This window comes from Haemorhous mexicanus, chromosome 1, assembly GCF_027477595.1.
Source record: "Haemorhous mexicanus isolate bHaeMex1 chromosome 1, bHaeMex1.pri, whole genome shotgun sequence".
NCBI classification, from domain to species: domain Eukaryota; kingdom Metazoa; phylum Chordata; class Aves; order Passeriformes; family Fringillidae; genus Haemorhous; species Haemorhous mexicanus.
This window is the reverse complement of record NC_082341.1, coordinates 4,684,763-4,706,885: the sequence shown is the minus strand read 5'-3', so window position 1 is coordinate 4,706,885 and position 22,123 is coordinate 4,684,763. Positions and strand designations below refer to the sequence as shown.

Here is a 22,123-nt window from a genome sequence, read left to right as displayed (position 1 = left end):
AACATGTTTCATTCTGGCTCAGCTTCCCTGGGAACTGCATGTTATTGCTGAAACTCTGTTGTCTGAAGCTGTGCATGGGTTTCCCTCCAGGGGATGCTCCAGTGAGCTTTTATGAGACTTAGTATCTGCCAGTTAACTTAGTATCTCCCGGACCTTTTATGAAACTTCGTACCTGCCTGTTGAAGTGGGCAGAAAAGCCACTAGCTTTAAGGCAAGGCTCATGCATCCACTCAGAGTTGAGTGCCAAGGACCTGTGTGACCAGGGAGCTTCAGGGGACCAGACATTCCATGGCTATGTGCCCATCTCCTGCAGGTTTGCTCCCTTTAGGCAGGTGCAGTCTCAGAGCTGGTTAGACTTAAGCTGCAGTGTGGTGGAGTTTGTGGGTCCCCAGGATGAGGGAAGAGATGAGAATCTTGACTCCATGTTTCAGAAGACTGATTTATTATTTTATGATATATATTATATTAAAAGAAAATTATACACTAAAAGTATACAAAAAGAATAGAAGAAAGGATTTCATCAGAAGGCTAACAAAGAATGAATAATAAAATCTTGTGACTGACCAGAGAGTCTGACACAGTTGGACTGGGATTGGTCATCAAGTAGAAACAACCACATGAGACCAATCAAAGATGCACCTTCCACATTCCACAGCAGATAATTATCGTTTACATTTTGTTTCTGAGGCCTCTCAGCTTCTCAGGAGAAAAATCCTAGCAAAGGTATTTTTCAGAAAATATGTCAGTGACCCTGCAGTGCCACTGCCCAGTCCCTCACGCTGTGCTCGGCCTTGTTGCAGGAGCGTGGCCTGCACCGTGGTGGAGATGCTAACGGAGAAGCCGCCCTGGGCAGAGTTCGAGGCCATGGCGGCAATTTTTAAAATCGCCACGCAGCCCACCAACCCCCAGCTCCCCGACGGCGTCTCCAGCTCCTGCCGCAACTTCCTCAAGCAGATCTTCGTGGAGGAGAAGCGGAGGCCGACGGCCGAGGACCTGCTGAGGCACCCTTTTGTCAACTGCGGGCTCTGAGCGCTGCCAGCGGGGACGGGGAGCGCCGTGGGGAGGTCGGGCCTCACCCGGGGCTGTCCTGACAGTCCCTCCTCGCTCGCTGCTGCCTCGGCCCCGCCGCCTTGTTGGATTTTCAAGCTGCGCTCGGGACTGTGGGGAATTCAGAGCGAGGGGTTTCCCGGCCTTGTGCGGGTGCCGGACCACGTAACCTCCCTGCCGCCAGAGGTACCGGGGTCGTCCCCCCTCGCCAAGTAACTGCTCTCTTGGGGGAAGTGTGGCAAGCGGGGAATGTCCACCTTGGCAAGCGGGGAATGTCCCCTCAGCGAGCGGGGAATGTCCCCTCAGCACGGCGGCGGTGCCGGCGGCATCCCCAGGAGCGGTGGGGGACTCGGATGCTCAGTGGCCATCAGCACCTTTCGCAGAGGAACAGACAGGGCCTTCAGCCAAGCCGGAGGAGATGATCCTCAGACCGCAGAGTCGGGGGGACCCGGGCGTCCCCGTTGACAAGGGGACCGACCCCGCTGGAGCGGCCGCCGGCGGGGCGGCGTTTCACACTGTCCTGTGCCTTACGCGGTTACAATCAAGGAGTGATGCTCGGCTCGGATCTGGTGTGAGGATGCAGCAGCCGTGTTGACTTTGCCTTGGCGTGTGTGTGTGTGTGTGTGTGTGTGAGTCTGGGAACCAGGGGGTCTTCTCGGGGTGCAGGAGGTCTCTGCGGGGTACGCCCGCGGACGGATGCCCGGGACCCCTGCCATGGGCTGAGGGATGGGTAAATGACATTGGTGGTGTTTAAATGCTGTGGTGGGCAGGGCTGAGCAGCAGCCAGATTGTGCTGGGAGCCATCAGGTGGGAGCTGAAGGAGATCTCAGCAAGGACAGCTCTGCTCATAGCCACAGTTTGCTGAGCCTTGTCTGTGCTGCTGCGCTGGGGCTGGAGGGATGCCATCGTGTTCTGGAAGGGGAGCTGCAGGGAGAGCCCAGTGGATCTGTGTAAAACCCAAGAGAGCGCCTAAAATTAGGCAGAGAGGGCTGATGCCTGTCAATCTGGGTGCGTCCTCCTCTGGGCTCTGTGCCTTGTGGACCCATCCCCAGGTACAGGGAAGGGGAGCATCACTTCCGTGGCGGTGCTCAAGAGAGCAGCTGCAGGACAATGGAGCCCCAGACTGGGAAAGTGGAGCTGCAGCAGTGGAGGGCAGCTGGAAGCAGATTCCTTCCCTCAGTAGGTTTGAAGGTGTATGAGAAAACAGGCCAGTCAAAAGCAGAGCTGAGCTACAGCCTCTGACCAGCACTGCCCTGCTGGAAAACCTGGGCAGGAAGCATGCACAGAGCCCCTGGAAGCTAGTTAATTAATTAATTAATCAGATCTTGGGGTGTTTGGGATAAATTAATTGCACCATCCCACCTCCCCCTTCTCTGCTGCTTTAGCTGTTTCCACCGACTCAGCAAAGGGTCCAAAAAGAAGTTACCAGGAGGCTCCATCCTCAGACCAGTGTGTCAGACACAGGTTTATTTTAATGCTGGTTTTCAGTGAAAATGAAAAGTGTCGCTTAGACTTAAGAGGAAAGTGACAGATTGGTTGTTTGTGTGAACACATCCTTGAATTCTTTCATGTGGAAGAGATCAAGACTTTGCACTGCTGGTGTGGTGGTGAGAGCATGTCCATGTCCTCAGCTCTGAAGAGAAAAGCAAGATTTAGGAGGCTGCCCAGTGTAGCTGTGGATGTCCCATTTCTGGATTCATTCAGGGTCAGGGCTGGAGATGGCTTGGAGCAACCTGGCCTAGTGAAAAAGTGTCCCTGCCCCATGGCAAGGGGTTGGAATGAGATGAGCTCTAAGGTCCCTTCCAACCCAGACCATTCAAAGGTTTCATGATTTTAAGAATTATTTCAATTTTTAAAAAAATAAGCACTGAGTATTAGGGCAAATTAAAAGAAATACCTAAAAGAATTCCCTATAAATCTGTCTGAAAGCTATCAAGGCCATTTATTCTAGGCCAGGTTCCAGGAAAGCTGGGGGGCAGTGCTGGAGCAGCACTGGGACTTGTGTCAGTCATCCATGGGGGTGATGGGCAGCTTGCCATGGGGAGGGGAAAAGTCTCCTTTTGCTGAGGGGAATGAAGAATTTTATTCTGTGAATAGGACCAAATCCATCAGTCTGGTCAGTAATATGGGATGGATGGAAACAAACACAAGGGAAAAACAAAAATCAGCATTGTCTGGGAACACGTTTGGCGGAAGAGGGTAACAAAGTGTGTGTTCACCAAAGCTAAAAAAAAAAAAAAATCAAACCAATTTTTAAGCTGTTTTCTTGTCTTTCATTAAATCTGTTTGGTTTGGGTTTTCTCAGCCCTTCAGTAGTGGGAGGGTGTTTCCCTTCTTCCCGAAGATTTAAGAGCCAAAGGGGGCTCCTGGCTGCCCCAAAATGCTCCCAGGGCCCTCAAACCACCTAAATCCTCCCATGGATGGATGTGGCTCGTGTGAGTGTGTGTGTGAGTGTGTGTGTGTGAGTGTGAGACACTCCTCAGGTGCCTTTGCCTTTCTGGTTTGTAAAACCCTTGCAGGGTTCTGATGTACAGAATGGAACTAGGAAAACAAATGGAATTATTCTACCATGTAAAGTCACTTTCTGTTTGTTTGGTTTGTTTTTATTTTATTTTGCCCGTAGTGGGCCCTGCGGCATTCCCTGCACGCTGCTGCGTGTCTGTGGAGAAATAATTAATTCCTTTTGGGGGGTGGGCTGGGACAGGACATGGGAGCAGGCTGGCAGAAGAGTGGTGGCATCACCATCCATCCCTGGAAGTGTGCATGTGGCATTTGGGGATGTGGTTTGGTGATGAACATGGTTGGATTTGATGATCTTGGAGGTCTTTTCTAACCTTAATGAGTCTATGAGCCTGCATTCCCACCTACTGTCCCCTGCTCACAGGTACAGCCCCTTCCCAACAGGGCAGCTCCAGCATGGGTGGGGCACAGGGGGCATTGGTGTGACCATCCCAGGGGCAGTGACAAAGACTGGATGGTTCCTGGGTTTTTCTGGGACAGATGGATGTGTGCAGCTCTCTGAGCCGATGCTTCTGCATGTCCCTTTGTCCTGACGTTCCACCTTGGACTCCCAATGCACAGGATTTTGTGCTTCTGAACCTAATTTTAATTTGTTTTCATTTATTTATTTTAATTTTAAAATTTTGAGTATTTTTCTTTATTTCTATTTCATCTTCATTTTCCCACTCCTTCTCTCATTGCCCCATTATCTCAGCCCTATTCCTTTTCCCCCTTTTTTCCCCCATTCTTCCATTCTCTCCCTCGTTCTCCCCCTTGGTTTTCGTCTTTTTTCCTTCCCTTTTTTTTGGTTCTCTTTTTTGTCCATTTTTCCCACCTTTTTTCCCCCTTCTGTTTTTGTTTCTCTTTTTTCCCCTTTCCCCTCCTTTTTTCCTTTCTTTCCCTCCTTTTTATTTTTTTATTCTCTTGGTCTGTTGGCTTCGCGGATGGAGCGCGGTTTGGCGGGGGGCGGTGCCATGCAAATGAGGTGGGCGGGCAAATGCAAATGAAGCAGAACTTCAAACCCTCATCTATATGCAAATAAGGGGGCGGGCTCATGCAAAGGAGCGAGGCGTTCCCGTGACAAGATGGCGGCAGCGGCTCGGCGGGCGCAGCTGGTGCTGGGGCACTTGGCCGGGGCCGCGCCAGGCCCGGGGGCCGCTCCCAGGGCCGTGCCGTGCTCCGGGGGCCCCCCGGGGGCCAGCAGCCCCGACGATGTGGTGGTGGTGCACGGCCGCAGGACCGCCATCGCCCGCGCCCGCCGAGGCGGCTTCAAGGTACGGCCCGGGGGATCCTGCCCGCCGGGTCCCCACAGGTGCCTGGCATCCCCGCTGGGAAAGGGGTACCCCCTTCTTCGCCTCCCCTCCTGCACGCCTGGGTGCTGGGCCCCTGCTTGACCCCCAGACACCGCTGCTCTGCTCTGGAAGAGTCTAAATCCCAGCGCTGTATGATGGCTTTAATGCTGGGGGTGGCAGCGCCATTGGCATCCCCCGAAGGAGTCGGGCGTCGTGTCCCCAGCTCCCCTGGCAGCCCGGGCAGCGATCACAGTCCGCTGTCACCTGCCCTGCCCCACGGAGCACCCGCGGTGTCCCTCACCTGCACAGCTTGGCACGGACCTGCCGCCCTTCTGGAACCTGCTTCTCCCTGGGTGGTATCCACAGAGTCCTGGGAAAGAGCACGGTGCCAGGATGACCGCAAAGGGTGCTGCTTGTTCCTTGTCACCCTTCCAAACAGGTCTCCTCATGCTGGCGGTGCTTCCCACCAGCTGAGGGGTCGCTCCTGCTTCTTTCACAAAACAGATGGGGCTCCATTCGCTGGGTCTTGTCACATAAATCTCTGTAGCTGTGTGGTTTTGAAGGCCCTGCAGAGCGTGTTCCTATAAATCCAAGGAAGGTGAGAATGAAGCCTGTGTGTTGCAGTGCCTGAAGGAAACCTGGGGTAAAAACATACAAATAATTCTGCCGTGGTAGGGAAGCAACAACCACAGTGAGCTGAGGAGTTCAGTAAAGCTGCCTTAGCACCACTGGCCAGCCCTCTGAAGTGGTCTGAGGCTGAACTGGTGACAGGGCACTTACTGGTGTTTAGTGGTGGTGCTGATCCCCTGTGCTTTTAGGACACAACACCTGATGAGCTGCTGGCTGCTGTGATGACAGCTGTTCTTCAGGATGTCAACCTCCGTCCTGAGGTGCTGGGAGACATCTGTGTGGGTGAGTGACAGCCTCTGCCTGGTGAAACTCCTGGTCTGGACAGCTCTGTGGGACAGGCTCCCCATGTGGGATACTCACAAGTCTTATGGGGCTGGAAGGGATTAGTGTGTAGCATTAGGTTTTCATGCCTGTCCTGTTGGTGGTGGGGCTCTGAGCTGGTGCTGGGCAGTACTGAGCTGTGGTGATGGGAACATCCCTTCAGTGCCTGTGAGGGGAGTGCAGCCAATTGATTGGAATTGTGTCTTTGCACTCAGGGAATGTGCTGCAGCCTGGAGCTGGTGCTTTGATTGCAAGAGTTGCACAGTTTCTAAGGTAAGCTCTCAGCCAGATTGAGGTTCTTGCTCTCCCCCTTGGGCCATGGAGCAGCACAGGGTCAGAGATTGCAGTGAGGCTCATGCTCTCCCAGGAATTACAGCAATCACCTTTTGCCTAGAAACTGGACTTTGATTGAGCACTCTGAGAGTGCTGATGGCAAAGAGACAGGGAGGCTGGTGAAGCTGTTTGATCTGCTTGTGCTGCCTGTGTTGAGCTTCTGAGAGGGACATGATGTTCTCTGGGCTCCCAGCTGCACTCTCTGAGGCTGCACCTCTCTCTGCTGGTCCCAAAACCATGGATGGGCTCAGATCTTTCTGTCATTACTCAGTGCTGGTCAGTGGCTCGTACTGAGCTTGATCCTAGATTCCAGATACTTTTGCTGGATCCTAGATTCCAAATATTTCAGTTTCTGTTGCCATTGTTTGCTGCTGTCAATCACTACACAACTACCACTTTAAAAAGGTGCAGGCGCAGCCTGCTGTAATTATGAATATTATGAATATTACAGAACTTTTCAGGGTTTCTGGCTTGGTACAGAGCTCAGGATCTCCAGGGCAGGGCCTTGCTTACAGAGCACCTTCTGAAGATGGACCCATGGGGAAACAGCACTTAGAGCCACTTGCAAATGAAGTGAAGAAATTATCTTTGAACTTTGCTTTCCCTTGGTGCAGGACCAAATAGATCAAGAAATGGATAAAGGGATCTGCCTTGAACTTTGGGGTTAAAGTTTAATCAGGTGGATTAATGCACTCTTTAGAGCTTTGGGTTGTTGTTGTTGTTGGTTTTTATCACTGAGGCTTTGCCAACACTGTCTTGTTTTCCAGTGGCATTCCAGAGACAGTGCCATGCTCCAGCGTGAACCGGCAGTGCTCCTCCGGGCTGCAGGCCATTATCAACATAGCTGGTAGGTGTTGTGGGCACTGGCATCAGAGTTGATACCTGTCCCACCCCAAGAGCTCAGTCCTCCTGTCCTCCAGTCTCTCTGAGCAGTAAAACAGTGATAATGTCTTGTGCTGTAGGGAGTTGGCAGTGTGGTATTAGCTAAATACTTTTATATCCTTGAGTGGCCGAGTTTATCCCTAGAGAAGTAATTTGGTTTTCTGGGGATAAGTTCCACCATCACCTCCATATCAGGCAGCTTCCAGAAGGGTCCTTCCAGCTCTCTCTGGCCGCATGTTAGCCTTCAGCCCCATCAGCTCCTTGGCCTGGCTCTCTGGCAGGCAGGAGGGTGAGGAAGTGCCCATTTGGCTGTTCTGGGTGCTCAGGTGTTTGGAAACTGCAGCTGGTCTGGAAATGCTTTTGCTCCTGCTGACAGTAAGAACATTTATGCACTGCTGTTACAGGTGGCATCCGAAATGGATCGTATGACATTGGCTTGGCCTGTGGGTAAGGAAGTATTTTCATAGTGCTTGCTTAGGCTTCCTGAAGGTAACACTGTCCCTGTGCAATAGCCTGCCAAAAAAATAGCTTTTTAGCTAATCTCCAATTAACTAGACTCTTGAAAGACCAGCAGCTCTCTTGGATGAAGAAAATAATATCCTATGTGTGCTAATGAGTGTTCTGCAGACTTACAGGATCTGTTCTGTGCTGGACAGACGAGCTGTTCTGTGCTTCAGTCCTAACATCACAAGCAGTGTTTATTTTTTGGAGGATTATGTAAACATTAGGTTGGTTTTGGGGAAATACTAGTGACCACATACACATTGACTTCAGAAGAAGGAGTGAAAAAAAAACCATTCAGTAATCCTGAGGCTAAAATACCAGATTTCTCTTTTTTTATAACTTGATGATTCTAATCTTTCATTAATTATTACTGCACACAGTAATAATCAGCCAAGATGTCGTGCTTAAAGGGACTGAAGGCCTTTGCACCCCTGGGTGTGCCAGACACTGGGGTTTGCTGTGGGAAGCTGTCTGGCCTCTGCCCTGCAGAAGACATACAATCCATAAGTTACAAATAGCTTTTGGGAGCTGGGTTTATCCCAAGTCTAACTCTTCCACAGAGTGGAGAAACCCTGGATTCAAGCACAAAAGACAGTAGCTGGGGTTTCACTTACTTAAAACCCAGTCCTATGCCTTCCTTCAGGAGCAGATGCTGCTGAAGTCAATGATGGAGTGTCCCGTCTTAGAGCTAGTTTAAATTCCTGATAGCACTTAGTACAAGCTGCCTTACTTTCTGCTTGCCTTTCATTTTCCAGGAGTAGTTTCTTTGTTATTTATTCTTCATGATGGTATTTGTGTGGTGCAGAGTAGAATTCAAACTCTCTTCCCATTGTAGGCTTCACAATCTAGACTGACCTCATAAAAGCTCATGAGGCTTAACTGATGGCTTTGTATTTCTGCAATAAATTTGAGTATCTTTAAAGTGTTAATTCATCTGTGGGTCAAAGATTGCACCCTGTGGGATCCATGTCTGAAATTCTTTCTATTGCAAAACACAAATGGTGCAACTCACTGAAATCTCTTTGCCATGGTTTGCTCAATATTTCTTTTTCTATTGCCAACCTGTTCTTAAGATCTGAATGGTATTTTTATGTCTGTTGGCAATCTCACTGAAAACTCCAGCCCTTGAACCTCATTATGTTTGAGGACAAATGTGCCAGAATCATAGCAATTCCTTCCTAGCTGTGGAAACACAAGAAATTAACTGCTGACATTGGTATCCTGTTCTAGTGAAGCAACAACCAATTGAATCTCACAATCTGTTTTCATTTCATAATAATTCTGAAATTGATGATTAAAGAGCTTCTGCCCCAGCCAGTTCCTAATTAGCAGCTGTGTTTCTGTGGGATAATGGGAAAGCATGTTGTCAGGATACTGAGTTTTGATCATTCTTAATGGAACAATTCAATTTTTTCTTGTGTTTAGCGTGGAAACAATGTCCCTCAGAAGTGCAAATAACCCTGGTGATATCAGTTCCAACATGATGGATAACCCCAAAGCTCGAGATTGCCTTATTCCTATGGGGTAAGTGTTTCCCCTTCCCTCAGTTTAAGGGTTTTATAGATGCTCTGTCTCCTCAGTGACAGACATAGTTACAAATCAACCTGAATGTGGTGAGCTTGGTGCCGTGTGTGTTGGCATCCTTGGCTATGGTGGTAGATTCATGACGTGAAATGGGGGGAAATCAACAACTCCAATCAAAGATTTTCTTGTCTTAAGTTCAATGGCTTGTGGAGTAAGAACACATTTGAACCTTGTTCTGGTCCTAGATTGGATTCAGGATTAGCTTCTGACAGCAGTTCTAAGCTGAGAAGGCAGCAGTTGGCCATTCCTTCTTTTACAAGTCTGAGTGTCAGTTTGTGTGACTCCAAGGACAATCTTGTGCTTAATCATATTTTCAAACTAAAGCCATTGCTTATACCTTGTGTGATCTTAGTAGAAGCCAGTGCAGCTCCATGAGATGTGTCCTTGGATTAACTCTGTGATGTTTTTTTCCCCAGAATAACCTCAGAAAATGTGGCAGAGAAGTTTGGGGTTTCCCGGAAGAAGCAAGATGCCTTTGCCTTGGCTTCCCAACAAAAGTAAATGCTGGTTTTGTTAGTCTTTTGGGGTTTTTTAACCTTGTACTTAAGAAATAAGAACAGCTAGAAAACACACTGCTACTTCTTGGTGAAGTGCAGCCATTGTGTTGCCTTCCAGTCCTTAATAATGAGCAAAGAAGCCTGAGGGGTTCCAACTGAAATGCAGTGCCTGTGCAGGGTTGTGGGTGATGGGGGAACTGGAGTCCAGAGCTGTACTGGGATTTGGGACTGATCTCACGCAATTATCACTGGGCACACAGACCCTCAACAGTGAGTGCCCTGCTTGTTCCAGCATCCAAAGGTCTCTGCCCATGGCAATGGGGGTGGAACTGGATGATCTTTAAGGTCCCTTCCAACCCAAACCATTCTGTGTTTCTCAGGGAGGTTTCTGGAGCGAGTGCCTGGTGAGGTATTTTCATAGTGGCTTTGGCTCAGGATCACTGGAACCTGAATGAGGGAGCAGCAGCAGGAGGAGCCTTTCCCATGAGGGAATATTTGAGTGTGGCTGTTAGTAGAGAACTGCTGAGCTTGTGAGAAGAGTGGCCTGTCCTCAGTGCAGGTGTTTGGCTGTGAGTGAGTGCAGCCCTACCTCTGATAACCTTCCTCTGGGTTAAATCACTGCCAAAGTCAACCAACCCCAGAATCCATGGGGCTGTGCTGCCAGAGCAGTGGCAGGTGATAGGGTAAAGTTCCTGCCATCAAAGAGTTAAACTTGCTTTCAGAGCTCTGTTTAAGCATCAGCCTGGTCCAATTATTTATCTAACACAGGAAGCCACTGCACAGGGTAGTTAACCTTTAAATTCCGGCCCTGCTGCTCAGGGGACTTGGCATGCCAGCCCTTCTCACTGCCATGGAACTGATAACCAAAAGGGTATGAGAATGTGATCCTCATGCTCACATGAGGCAACGGGTGACTTTCTGGCCTTGGTCTCAGGACATCTGTGGAGTTACTGACCTGTCCTTCAGCACTTTGCTCCTATTCTCACCTACTTGGGAGCATTGAATATTTTCATTTTTTATGGGTAAAAGGGCAAACTGATGAAGGGGTAAAACAAGCTTTTAGTCTCCAATTTATATTCTCTGAAGTATTTACCTCTGGAAGGTAAATCTAAATAAGCTCTGCTTTGAAGGCTTTTAAAATATCTTGCTGGTAGGAAAGATTAAATCTACATGGCTTGAGCTAATTCTGGTTTAGTTAATTGTATTCTGCCTGGTCATGACAGTTGTTGACTGCTGCTAGTTCAGGGTTCATTTATTCTCTTACAGTTGTGATGTGGCTGTATCCCTGGAAAAAATAAAACATGGTGGGGGCTGGTGGTGGTCAGTGAGGCACAGACATGTTGATGGGAACAGAATAGGGGAGGATATTGCTCTGAAATGAGTGATCCTGTGACCCAGATCTGGGGACAATGCCCATGATGTTGATGGAGAGATAAAACGTTTGTCTTTCCATGAATGGAAGTAAGAATTTGCCTGTTGTCTTGAACACCACTCAGCGATGATGTACCAAATCCCACCTTGGTTCATTCTTTGTCTAACTGCTTTCCTTCACTTTAGTTCTCCTGCACTTCACCTCCAAAATATTTTAAACTTTCATACTCCTGTTTTACCAGAGCAGCAAAAGCTCAGCAGATGGGACTGTTCAAAACAGAGATTGTTCCAGTCAAGACCACTGTTGCAGATAATGAGGGCAACAAAAAAACAATCACTGTGCACCAAGATGAAGGGATCAGGCCCTCCACAACACTGGAAGGCTTGGCAAAGCTGAAACCTGCCTTCAAAGAGGATGGAAGCACTACAGCAGGTCAGCTCATCTGTTAGGTTTGTGCTGTTCCTCTGGTTTATCTCCTTTACTGGAACAAAAAGCATGTTAACTGGTCTCTTCCAACAGGGAATGCCAGCCAGGTCAGCGATGGAGCAGCTGCTGTTCTCCTGGCAAAACGCTCCAAGGCAGCACAGCTGGGACTGCCAGTGCTGGGGGTGCTGAGGTCCTTTGCTGTGGTGGGGGTGCCACCTGATGTGATGGGCATAGGGCCAGCCTATGCCATCCCTGTTGCTGTGGAAAAGGCAGGTGAGAATCATCTGGCATTCAGGCAAAGCAGATCAGACTCCTTGGGCTGAGATTTAAGGTTATATTATTCAAGCTTGTGTAGCTGTTGGCCCCAGGAATAGTGAAGTTAAATCTGAAACTGTAAAAAAGGTCCTGCCTCAGATTGTTGCAATGCTTCTCCCTTGTACTGGTGTGCAAATTGTCATTCACTCACCTTTGAGAAGCCCAGGAGTAAATCCCTGCACAGACTCAACAAGAGTAGACATGTGGCAAGTGATTCAGTGTTCACTTAGTGCTGTCTTCCCCTCTTTATTCGAGCCAGTGTGTAGGGGGTGGTTTTGTGTTTGGTTTTTGATGTTTTTTTCTCTTTAAAGTTTTGTCATTTGTTTTTTACCACACTCATTGTGTTAAACAGCTTTTGTAGCTGATGAGCTGATTTCACCTGGCCTGGCTACAGTCCCATGCCCACCTGTAGCTGCACATAAACTTGTTCAAGTGTAGAGACCCCACATGGAGCTGAGCTTCCTCTTTCTTAGATGGAGTAGAACTGGAATTCATAGAGGGAGGCTGTCAGACAATTACTCTCTTTGATATAGTCATGAGGCAAAAATATCTCCTTTTAACTTCTGACTTTTCTGGCCCATAGGTCTGACTTTGAATGACATTGATATATTTGAAATTAATGAAGCCTTTGCAAGCCAGGTGAGCGAGCATCATGTTTGTGTTGCTGCATTGCTTGGCAACTGAGTGTATTTCAGCTCAGTCTCCAGGTGAAGATTTTTAACTTGTTCCACATATTACATCTTCAGCCAAATGTTAATAACACATGCAGACTATTTTCCTTTAAACAAAAATGACCAGGGCATTGCTTATACAGCTTAATTTTAGGAAAAAAAAAAGTCCACTAAGTAAGAATTGGCTATTGTGCTCTCATACCAGCTTGCAACATCTGTTTCACCAGGGCTGTGATTTATTGTCAGGTTGTCTGAATGTGTGTGGGCTCAGTTTGAGATGAAGTGAACAGTTTTAGCTCACTTCCCTGCCTTGGATCAGTTCCACTCCTTCGCCCTGAGAACTGTGGTCTAGCTGGGGTCAGGCCTGTGACCGGCAGGAGAGCTGAGAACTAAGGAAGACAAGAGCATCTCCATGAAGTCATTCCCTGTGTCTTTGCAGGCTGTGTACTGTGTTGAGAAGCTGGGCATTCCCATGGAGAAGGTGAACCCCCTGGGAGGAGCCATAGCCCTGGGACACCCCCTGGGCTGTACCGGGGCTCGGCAGGTCGTCACTCTGCTCAATGAACTGAAGCGCAGAGGGAAGAGGTGAGTGCTGAGCATCAGCACTGGCCTCACACCTGCTGGCTGGGCAGCTCCCACAGGCTCAGGGCTCACCAGTTGGGTTAAACTTTCTCCATCCCTTGGATGAGGTAACTGTCCTTTTGGGTTAAACTTTCTCCATCCATGGATGGCTTTGAACCTGAATTCCCTGGGGCTCTCTTAGCAGAACAGGAGGAGCAGTATTTTTATTTTCCCCTGGATGATGTAAACCTGAGCTGTGTTTTTCTTTTCCTTAATTCAATGTGTTCTTTGTTTCAGAGCATATGGAGTCGTGTCCATGTGCATTGGAACCGGCATGGGCGCCGCAGCCGTGTTCGAGTACCCGGGGAAGTGAAGTGAGCTCCAGTGCTGACACAACACCACCACAGCTCCCTCTCTGCCTTCCCTAGGCTTAGCAAGTGATTGCCACTGAAATCAAGTGGGTTCTGGGATTTGTTACTAGATTTGCAAATTTTAGCCAGAAATTGTGAAGTAGAATTGATGGTCAGGAAAAGAAGAAGGTGAGGAAATGCAAAACTGGCACATGGCTTCCTGACATAACAAATTAGCTCAGCTGAAATTCAACTGCAGCCCCTGGTGTGGTGATTATGAATGAATATGTTTAATTTAATTGATCTCTTTATTCTGTGAAAATTACCAGAGGGAAGGAGTTCATGGGACAGTATTTTTGTATGACAAATTGGCAAAAAGAGTCACTTAAAATGAAGACATCAGTCCACGTGAAAAGACTTCTCCAGCATTTCCTTAAAAGGTTTCACCATTTGTAAGAAGTTTAAAAGAGCTTGTTTTGAAGCAAAGACTTGACATCCTTGCCTTTGCAACTGTGTCTGTCCTAGCCCAGTCAGAAGTTGTCTGTGTCTTAAATTGTCCCTACACGGGAGGATGGGCTGTAGCTCGCTGCTGGTGGAGCTGCTCTGAAGCCTCCAGTGGGGGAAAGTGGGAGGACTGGAACATAATTTCCACAGGAAATGCCTGAATGGAAAGGTTTTCTTGAATTGCTAGAAGCCAGGATTTGGATGTGGCCATTCCTTCTTTTACATGTCTGAGTATCAGTTTGTGTGACTCCAAGGACAATCTTGTGCTTAATCATATTTACTTATCTAACATAAAGCAAATTGCAGCATTACATTTACTGCAAGCAGTACATGAACATCAGGACAGCTCAGCCCTTCAGTGCTAATACAAACATGTTCTGTCTGTGTCTTTTGTCATCCCTTATTTCTTCTCTTGTCTGAACAGAAAGATCACTGAAACTCAGCTTGAAAAAGAAATTTACTCATTGCTGCTTTGAATTTGTAACAAACTGAAGTTCTTTGTCCTTACTTTTGTTTTTGCACTTAATAATACAATTGGGTTCTTGCAATACATTTGTTTCCTTTTATAATGATTTTTAGGTGAAGGTCATGATGAGTTAGAGCTCTCTGATATTTTCACAATCCCATGCTGAAACCTGTCTCACCCAGCAATCACACAGACCCTTAGAGCCAAAAAAATTGAATTATTTAGAGGGGATAATGAGCCATTTATAAAAGCCTTTTATTTAATGGAAGTGGAAAATTTAACAGACTCAGAAGTGGGAATTCCAGTGACCTTTAGCTAAAATAATACCAAAATAGTTTAAAGAGAAGTGAGGTAAATGGGAACCATGTGCGGGGAAAGAATGAAAAGGAAGAAGGGTTCCTCCCTCTGTTGCTGAAGGGGATGTTCCCAAGGCCCAAGCATGATGAAACACACAGGTTGGTAATTTTCCAAGGAGACCAGGGAAAGTTCTCTCTTCCCCTTTTCATGTAAGGCACTGAGAAAACAGCCTGGGAAATGCTGGCCTGTTCACCAATTCTTGTTTTATTATATGTCAATGTCCATTTTAATGTCAAACAAATAAATGAGGCAAAACAAAAACTACTTTAAGGAATGAATAGTCTTTAGCTGTGATTCAAGGCATGCTGGGCTCTGCAGAGGGCTTTGGCCTGACTTACACAGCTGCTTTGCAATTTAAAACCTTGTTCTGTGCCCAAAGCTATGCTTACCACAGCAACAGAAGTAACAGTACAGAGTGTGGTTACGTCTGTTTAAGGTACCACGAGAATTTCTTTCCTCATAACCTAAATTTTCATTCTGCTAAAATTCCAGTCCCCACTAAACACAGAAGTAGATGAAAATACAGGCTCAGCTGCTGCCACATCTGCATCCAAGCTGTTACCTTGACATTAGTCCCACACTGTCCTGTTTAATGCCCCTTCCCACTGTGCACTCCTCTCCCTCTGAGGTGCAGTTTGCAAGGCTTCTCTTCCAGCATTCCAGAAATGGTCACAACAGCTTCATAGTCAGTGTTGCTCCTAAAATGCACAGCAAAAAGTTCAGTTACAGCTACATGCAGTCCTGTGTTTAGGGATGAGATGAAAAGGGGACAGTGGTGTCCTAAGAATGCTCCAAGTCACAAGCACAGATCACTAATGTTAGTGCCAAGTCCACAGGGCTGTGTTCCATGGGTACAATACATGGTGTTTGAAAAGGATGTTCAGCTCTGTGCCTGAAGACATTGGATTCATGTTTGAAAGAATGAGAATATCATCCTACTTGTGAAATTCTGGTTCAGGTGAATAAATGAAATGAAGCTCTGCTGGGAGCAAACACCTGCACTACCTTGATGTGAAAATTCCTCCCTGTGACAAAGTTTAAAGGGAAAAGTTTCTGTCACTCCCCTGAGACAAGGGGCAGTTAATTGTAAATTAACATCAAAAAGGTTACAACAACTCTAGTTTTGCACCAAGTTGAAGAGCATTATTTGCCCAAGGCTAATGTCACTCAGTGCTCCTGAGACTGTTCCTGTGAGGGATTTCTCTGTGTCCAAGTGCCAGCTGTTGTAAAGGGCCTGAGGCAAATGCCCATTCTGCCACACAGTCTTTGTTTTTTCTTTCTCATAAAACAATTCCCCTGCAGAAAGACCACTGATTTGGGGAGGTGAATTATTAAAATCACCTCACACCTTGCATATAATTATCTCCTACTGCCACATTGATCCCACACTCTGCTGTGTTGGGAATTCTTTCTATGGAGTCCCACAGATGAGCTGATTGCTATACAGCACCATCTTTGCTCTCTGGTATTTCCAGGCATTTTCAGCCATGCTGATTAGTGTATTTGTCACACAAAAAGAAGTGCTTCAGGCATATTCATCAGAATTCCAGAAAGATTTAGGCAGTCAGGAGCCTGGGGAGGCTTCTGGACCACCATGCTCCTCTAAGTAGGGACAGTTTAGTGCAGCTGCTCTAAGCTCCATCCCACTGCTGTATCAGAGGCACCAGTGATGGAAATCACTGGATTCCAAGGAGATGGGAGTTATGGCAATAACTCACCTACAGTTTGCTTGAAATTTCCCTGTCAGCAGTTTTCAGAGCTCACTGAAATCACTAGGACAGACTTATTTTAACTTGCTGCTACCACGTGATAACCTCCAAAAATACTTCGTAATGAAAAATGATTTGTTTTTTAATATGAGTTGCATCCCCCTAATCAGAACAAAGAAATTAAAGTCTTTTGGTCATTATATAATAATGGAATGTTTTAGGTTGGAAAAGGCAGCAAACCTCATTTTGTTTCAAGCCCCTGCCCTGGGCAGGAAAACCTTCCAGTAGAACAGGTTGCTCAAAGCCTCATCCAGCCTGGCCTTAAACAATTCCAGAGATGGGGCAGCCACAGCTTCTCTGGGCAACCTCTGCCAGGGCCTCACCACCCTCACAGTGCAAAAGTTTTTTCTCATCTAAGCCTGCCCTCTGGCAGTGTGCAGCCGCTCCCCCTTGTCCCATCACTCCAGGCCTTTGTCCCAAGTCCCTCTCCAGCTCTCCTGGAGCCCCTTTAGGCAGTGGAAGGGGCTCTGAGGCTCCCCAGAGCCTTCTCTTCTCCAGGCTGAACAACCCCAGCTCTCTGTGAACAGAACAATTTCAGTCACAATTACAGTTAACTGTACCTTGCAGCAAAGCTGATCTGCAGAATCTCTCTGGTAGGTGCCTCCCCTTCACGTGCCTCCAAAATGCCTTTAGCTGGGAAGATGGAAAACACTTGCACGGCCTTAGGGCTTTTCTGTTCATCTGCAGTGGAAGGGACAAATGTCAAACAAAGCCATACAAGACCCTCTGTGTAAGTGTGTACAATAAGCAGCACTCATGGCAATGCACCTCTTTGCTGGGCAACTAACACATCATGCCTCACACTGCCACAGGGTTTCTGTGCATGTGCCCAGACTGTTGTCATCTTCTAATCAAGGGCAGTGATCAGTGGTCTCCACATTGAAATAACAAGGCCCTGATCTTTCCTCTGGAGCCCATCTGTTATTAACAGCATTAGGCTCATGCTCAAACTGAACCCATGAGGAGCTGCTGCTTCTTGTTGCCCCTCAGGACTGATTTATAAATGAGCAGAGTATGTCCAAGAATTGTTGAGGGCTGAGACTCAATCTTTTGGTTAGATGTGAAGTAACTCCTGAAATCAGTAGTGGTACAATAATGTCAAAAAAGGGAGGGGAAAGAGAGGAGGGGAAAAGCCCACATAAGTGAGAACAAAAGCAAACCATGTTTGCACCCAGGATCATCACATATTGCCCCTCTATTGAGTGAGTGCATGCAGTCTTAGTGAAACTCTGTAACAAGGAAATCAATTGCAAAACCAGATTACCCAGCAAAGCAGTCCAGTAGCTTCTGCAGCCACTCCTGTTATAAAGGAAGACATGTTCTGTCTTGGTCTGTGCAACGAAGCAGGTCTGGAAATCAACCCTGTCACAGGAGAGCTCCAGGACTGGAACAGTGAGGTAGGCAGTAACTGGGACCAGCTGCAAAACAGGGGAAAGGGAAAAGAAAATAAAACCCACCTCAGTTTTATAGAGCTTTAGTAATTCCTGCTCTAGCTGGATCATTCTTATCCCCAGCCACTGAATCAAGAATCATTGTTCTGTGTTCTTTCACAATAGAGTCAATTCCCATTCTACAGCCTCAAGTGAATGAAGTTGTTGCTTGTGTGTTACTTTTTTGGGACAGGTTTTCAAACCAGACACTGTGGCCTTAATGAAGTAACACAGAGGGAACATTCTCATTTGTTTTTAGGGTTTTCTATGGAGTTGCAGACATTACAGCATCTCCTGGTCCCTCAGGACTGTATATGGCCCGCTGTGAGTCACTCAGTTTGTGCAGATTGCCCAAGATTATGATTCACTTGACTCTATCTTAGGTATGATGCTCAGTCTTACACAGGTCATGCCTCAGAAACACCTGGTATGAAAAGAAGATAGAAGTGCCTGCAGTGTACTGGGTGCTGAAGGCTGGGAAGGGGGTTATAGATTTCTGACTGGAAGGGATTGGTCTTTACATGCACGTGGGCTTTGACCACACTGCAGGAGCTCAATGGACTCAGAAGCCTTTCCGGAAGCCCTTGGTTGCTGCAGGAGGCATTGCCTGGTGACTCAGGCATGGCTTGTTCCCTGAGACAGCCCTGACTCCTGTCTCAGAGTTATCCTGAGACTGGGTGTGTGGCCCTTTGAGTGTCACCCGGGCTGCCATGCAGAGCTGGGGCACCAGCACCAGAGTGTGACCCCAGCCTGCACAGCCCACCTGGGAATCACCTGCAGTCTCAGCAGAGAGCAACACCACAGCCATTTACTTTAGCTGGATGACCCCATTTACTCCAGAGCTGCCTGTAATTCAAGGCTGAGTAAATCCTAATCCAAGTCAGAGATGCTGCTGAAACAGCCCTTTCCCAGGGCCCAGAGACCCTGTCCTGACCTTACCTGGGTAGTGCAGTTACTGTGCTCAATGACCAGATTTTGATTAAACTTCAGCTTTCTCTCTCCACTCTCCAGCTGGAGCACTTGGCATCCAGGAAGCAGCTGGGTCTCTGGCAAATGCTGATACCTGAGTAACTCCAGATTTGTATGGAATGACACTTGCACCTGTGGGAAGAAGAATTCTGATGGACATCACATAAGATGACAGCTGTGTGCAGGAAATCCAAAGTACACAAAGGCCCAGGCACACATTTTCCCACTGAAACCCAAAAGTGTCATGCCAGCAGCCAAATTCCCACTGGAACAAAGCAATACAATTAAAGAAGAAAAACACAGCTACTTCCTATGAATTCAGTACACAGAGATGGAGTATAAAGGTGAACAGCTGATCTCTGAACCACAGGGGAGAAACAGTCTCTAGCAAGACAAAGGTTTTGAGTTTCCAAGGGTACAAATACCATGTTCCCAAAGCTCTCTTAGACATCTAAATCCTCTTTCTTCCCACACACGCAGAATTGAGATGTGTGTGTCTCCATGTCAAAATGAACACAGCAAAATGAGAAGCACACTTCAAAAATGCAACAGTTACTCATTCTTTGCAGGTTACCTAATTCTCTACTCTGGGACTTCATTTCCTTTAATGTAATTTGTACACCCAAAACTAATCAAATTTTCCTCTCCTTGCACTGCCTGCATCTAATTTAAGGAAATGAGGGAAGACTGCAGTCCTTGGAAATCTTTTAATTTGTCCAACATACATATGGCTATTGATTTAAGTGAGTTGCAAACCCACAGGGTTTTCTGCAGGAGTTTGCCACAGGTCAGAGTTGATAGGAAAAGCACATCAGGAACAGAAAAAGATTATTTGCAGAAAAAAAAAATAATCTCCACCTGCAATGTAGCAGGCAAAATGGCAGTAATTAGCATTTGCTAATACAGCACCATTTCCCCTAAAACTGGGAGATTTCTATGCCAGTTGTGTTTTTCTGTGGTTCCTCTGGGCCACACTAACACACCCATTATTACACTCTCTAATCTGGCACAGGATTATTATTTTTGAGCTTACCAGCATGTTTTGCTGTGGATAAAGTACATGTTGCAGTTGCTGTTCCCTTTCCTCCTTCTTGCTGTGGGATGTTTCAGTGCTCTTTTTGAGATCTGTGCTGGAGAGGCTGAAGGGCATAGAGGGCGTAGACAGAAAGAGCCTGAAGTACAGCCGAACCTTGGTACAATTCATGAGTTTCAAACTCTGAGTAATTACTGCATCTGTCAGAACCTGGGGGAGAAATGATTCAGAACTGGTCAGTTTTAACTCCCTGGAGAGGTCTGTGTTGCTCTGTTTGTTCATGGAGTACCAGCAGGGATCTGAAGGATTTTACCCCAGAGCAACCTATTATTTTCTACCTGTGTTGCTCAACATTTCTTGAGTGAAAAACCAAAATAAAAGTAACATAATAAAGTCTAAGTTTTCAAATGCCAAGGGTCACACAACTGAAGTGACTAATTTTGCTCTTGGATCTTTATGTCCTGAAAATCAGAACTTATTTTTCTACTTACAAGCTCTCTTACAATGAAACAATTTGAATAAAACAGGCATTGTCTGAGCTCAGCTCTTCTTATTCCTGGCTAATAAGTGCTTGTATATATTTTTTTTGTTCCCTATCTTGTTATGTGCAATACAGAAAATGAGGCTACTGGTAATTAGGATGCATTTTCACAGCCATGGGCACACAGCTCTGAATTCTCCCAGCAGCACAGCAACACAAAGCAGCCAAATAGATCAGTGTGGGAAATACTCACTCCAAAGAAAGGCTTGGCAGGCAGGAGATCACTCGCCACTGAATGAAACACCATTCCTCTGTTGTGATCCATCTCCACTTCCAACCTGAGTGTAAAGAAGCAGGGCTGGTCACAGCCCTGTCCCAGGCTGCCCCATGCCATGAGGGTGGCAGCTGTGAGCTGTGGCACTTACAGGGGATGCCTCAGGATGGCCTCCACGTGCACTCGCAGCGGCGGAGCTTCATAGCCGTGGCTGCGCTGCACCTTGCTGGGCACCCTCCTCGCCAGCTGCCAACCAGATGGAAACAGAAATCCTGTGGGAAATGGTTGCACTAAACCTGAAATGCTGCTTGGAGCCCCAGAGGCTGTCAGCCAAGATAGGATTCTGCTTGGCAATGCAGTGCCTGTTTGTAAAGCATGATGGAACAGCAGAGGCCAAATAGTAGCTGGACTTTGAATGGCTGTGGGTGATAGAGATACAGGGCAGGTTTAGATCAGATGTTGGGAAGAAATTCCAACATCTGAGGGTGGTGAGGCCCTGGCACTGGCTCCTCAGAGAACCTGTGGATGCCCCATCTCTGGGAACATTCAAGGCCAGGATGGACACACTGTGGAGCAACTTTTTCTGGTTAAAGATGTTGCTGCCCATGGCAGGGGGGTGGAGATAGATGGTCCTTTCCAACTTATACCGTTCCAGGACTCTATTATTCTACATTCCTTTCTTTGGGAATATGGATTATTAGGGTTGTTTTTATTGAACATTCTATTAGCATTCATTCAGGTCACCTTGCACCTTTGCAACAATTAATGTCAGGGAATCTCTGAGCCATTCATAAAACCCTGTTCAAGCCTCACATCAGCAGTTGTTGAAGAGGAAGTTTCCCAGAGGAGAGGTATGTTGTCCAAATTCACACAGGAAGGTGGATGCAGAGCCAGGAACAGGACTCAGCAGTCCTGAGTCTCACTTCCATTGTTAACTATTGTTATCAATAAAACCTGATGTTGTGATAGCATTTCAAACCCCTGGGCTTTTGTCTGGGGTCTGCTGCAAGAAGATGGTGACATTCCCAGCCCAGAATGCTTCCAAGCTCCAAGAGAAATGCAACAGATGAACAACCCTGGTTAAGGAAGGATGTGCAGGACAGCAGGAACAGGACTGTTTACACAGACTGGCCAGGTAACAGCAGCAGGCTGTACATAAATTACAGGAAGGGAAATTATATTCCCCTTTGGCCTTGCTGTGACAGTCAGTTTACCTTGTCGTCCAGGCTCATGAAGCCCAGCACCAGCCCGTCACAACACAGCTCAGCCTCGGTGTCCGGGAGGACGAGCGGGGTGAAGGAGATGTAAACGTCGCTGCTGCCACCTCCTGGAACCACCTGCGGCCGGGAGAGAGCGTTCAGCGCACGGACCCGCCGGGGATTGCGCAAGAACCTCGGCACTCAGCGGCCAAAACTGAGTTGCACAAGCAGCATGCAATGCCCCGGGCGCGGGCTCAGGCTTGCACGGAAATGCCACATGTGACAGCAAAACTGACAATTACTTCAACTGCAGATATCACTGTGGCCACTTTTCAGCATCAACAGAGTTTAATAAGC

The 22,123-nt window shown here is 47.3% G+C and overlaps 3 protein-coding genes across 5 annotated transcripts in view; 2 read left to right on the top strand and 1 right to left on the bottom strand.

The window, feature by feature from the left end:
* The window catches only part of LOC132323528 (mitogen-activated protein kinase kinase kinase 3-like), a 79,934-nt gene extending 76,307 nt beyond the window's left edge, over window positions 1-3,627 (top strand). For all 3 annotated transcript variants that reach the window (XM_059838839.1, XM_059838848.1, XM_059838830.1), the window contains exon 17: window positions 801-3,627. In XM_059838839.1, the coding sequence (XP_059694822.1) occupies window positions 801-1,029 (229 nt within the window). In that variant the 3' untranslated portion in view covers window positions 1,030-3,627. The remainder of the gene's footprint in view (window positions 1-800) is intronic.
* A 989-nt stretch (window positions 3,628-4,616) lies between these two features.
* On the top strand, window positions 4,617-14,338 carry ACAA1 (acetyl-CoA acyltransferase 1). Its single transcript, XM_059838860.1, has 12 exons — window positions 4,617-4,820; window positions 5,657-5,750; window positions 6,005-6,062; window positions 6,890-6,969; window positions 7,409-7,451; window positions 8,934-9,032; window positions 9,509-9,589; window positions 11,203-11,393; window positions 11,481-11,660; window positions 12,286-12,341; window positions 12,813-12,958; window positions 13,232-14,338. Exons 1-12 carry the CDS (start codon window positions 4,632-4,634, stop codon window positions 13,305-13,307), a joined length of 1,293 nt encoding a protein of 430 aa, XP_059694843.1. The 5' UTR covers window positions 4,617-4,631; the 3' UTR covers window positions 13,308-14,338.
* An 18-nt stretch (window positions 14,339-14,356) lies between these two features.
* DLEC1 (DLEC1 cilia and flagella associated protein) overlaps window positions 14,357-22,123 on the bottom strand; it is a 33,650-nt gene continuing 25,883 nt past the window's right edge. Inside the window, exons 32-39 of the mRNA XM_059869531.1 lie at window positions 21,782-21,904; window positions 20,719-20,813; window positions 20,547-20,631; window positions 19,813-20,022; window positions 18,750-18,911; window positions 17,645-17,798; window positions 16,941-17,061; window positions 14,357-15,309 (exon numbers count right to left, since the gene is read on the bottom strand). Of these exons, the coding sequence (XP_059725514.1) occupies window positions 15,201-15,309; window positions 16,941-17,061; window positions 17,645-17,798; window positions 18,750-18,911; window positions 19,813-20,022; window positions 20,547-20,631; window positions 20,719-20,813; window positions 21,782-21,904 (1,059 nt within the window). The 3' untranslated portion in view covers window positions 14,357-15,200. The remainder of the gene's footprint in view (window positions 15,310-16,940; window positions 17,062-17,644; window positions 17,799-18,749; window positions 18,912-19,812; window positions 20,023-20,546; window positions 20,632-20,718; window positions 20,814-21,781; window positions 21,905-22,123) is intronic.

Excerpts from the sequence above, each read along its gene's own strand:
- ACAA1 (XM_059838860.1), top strand. The coding sequence starts at position 4,632 with ATGGCGGCAGCGGCTCGGCGGGCGCAGCTGGTGCTGGGGCACTTGGCC. Across the intron at positions 5,751-6,004 it reads GCTGGGAGACATCTGTGTGG|GGAATGTGCTGCAGCCTGGA; the intron begins GTGAGTGACAGC and ends CTTTGCACTCAG. Across the intron at positions 11,661-12,285 it reads TGTTGCTGTGGAAAAGGCAG|GTCTGACTTTGAATGACATT; the intron begins GTGAGAATCATC and ends TCTGGCCCATAG.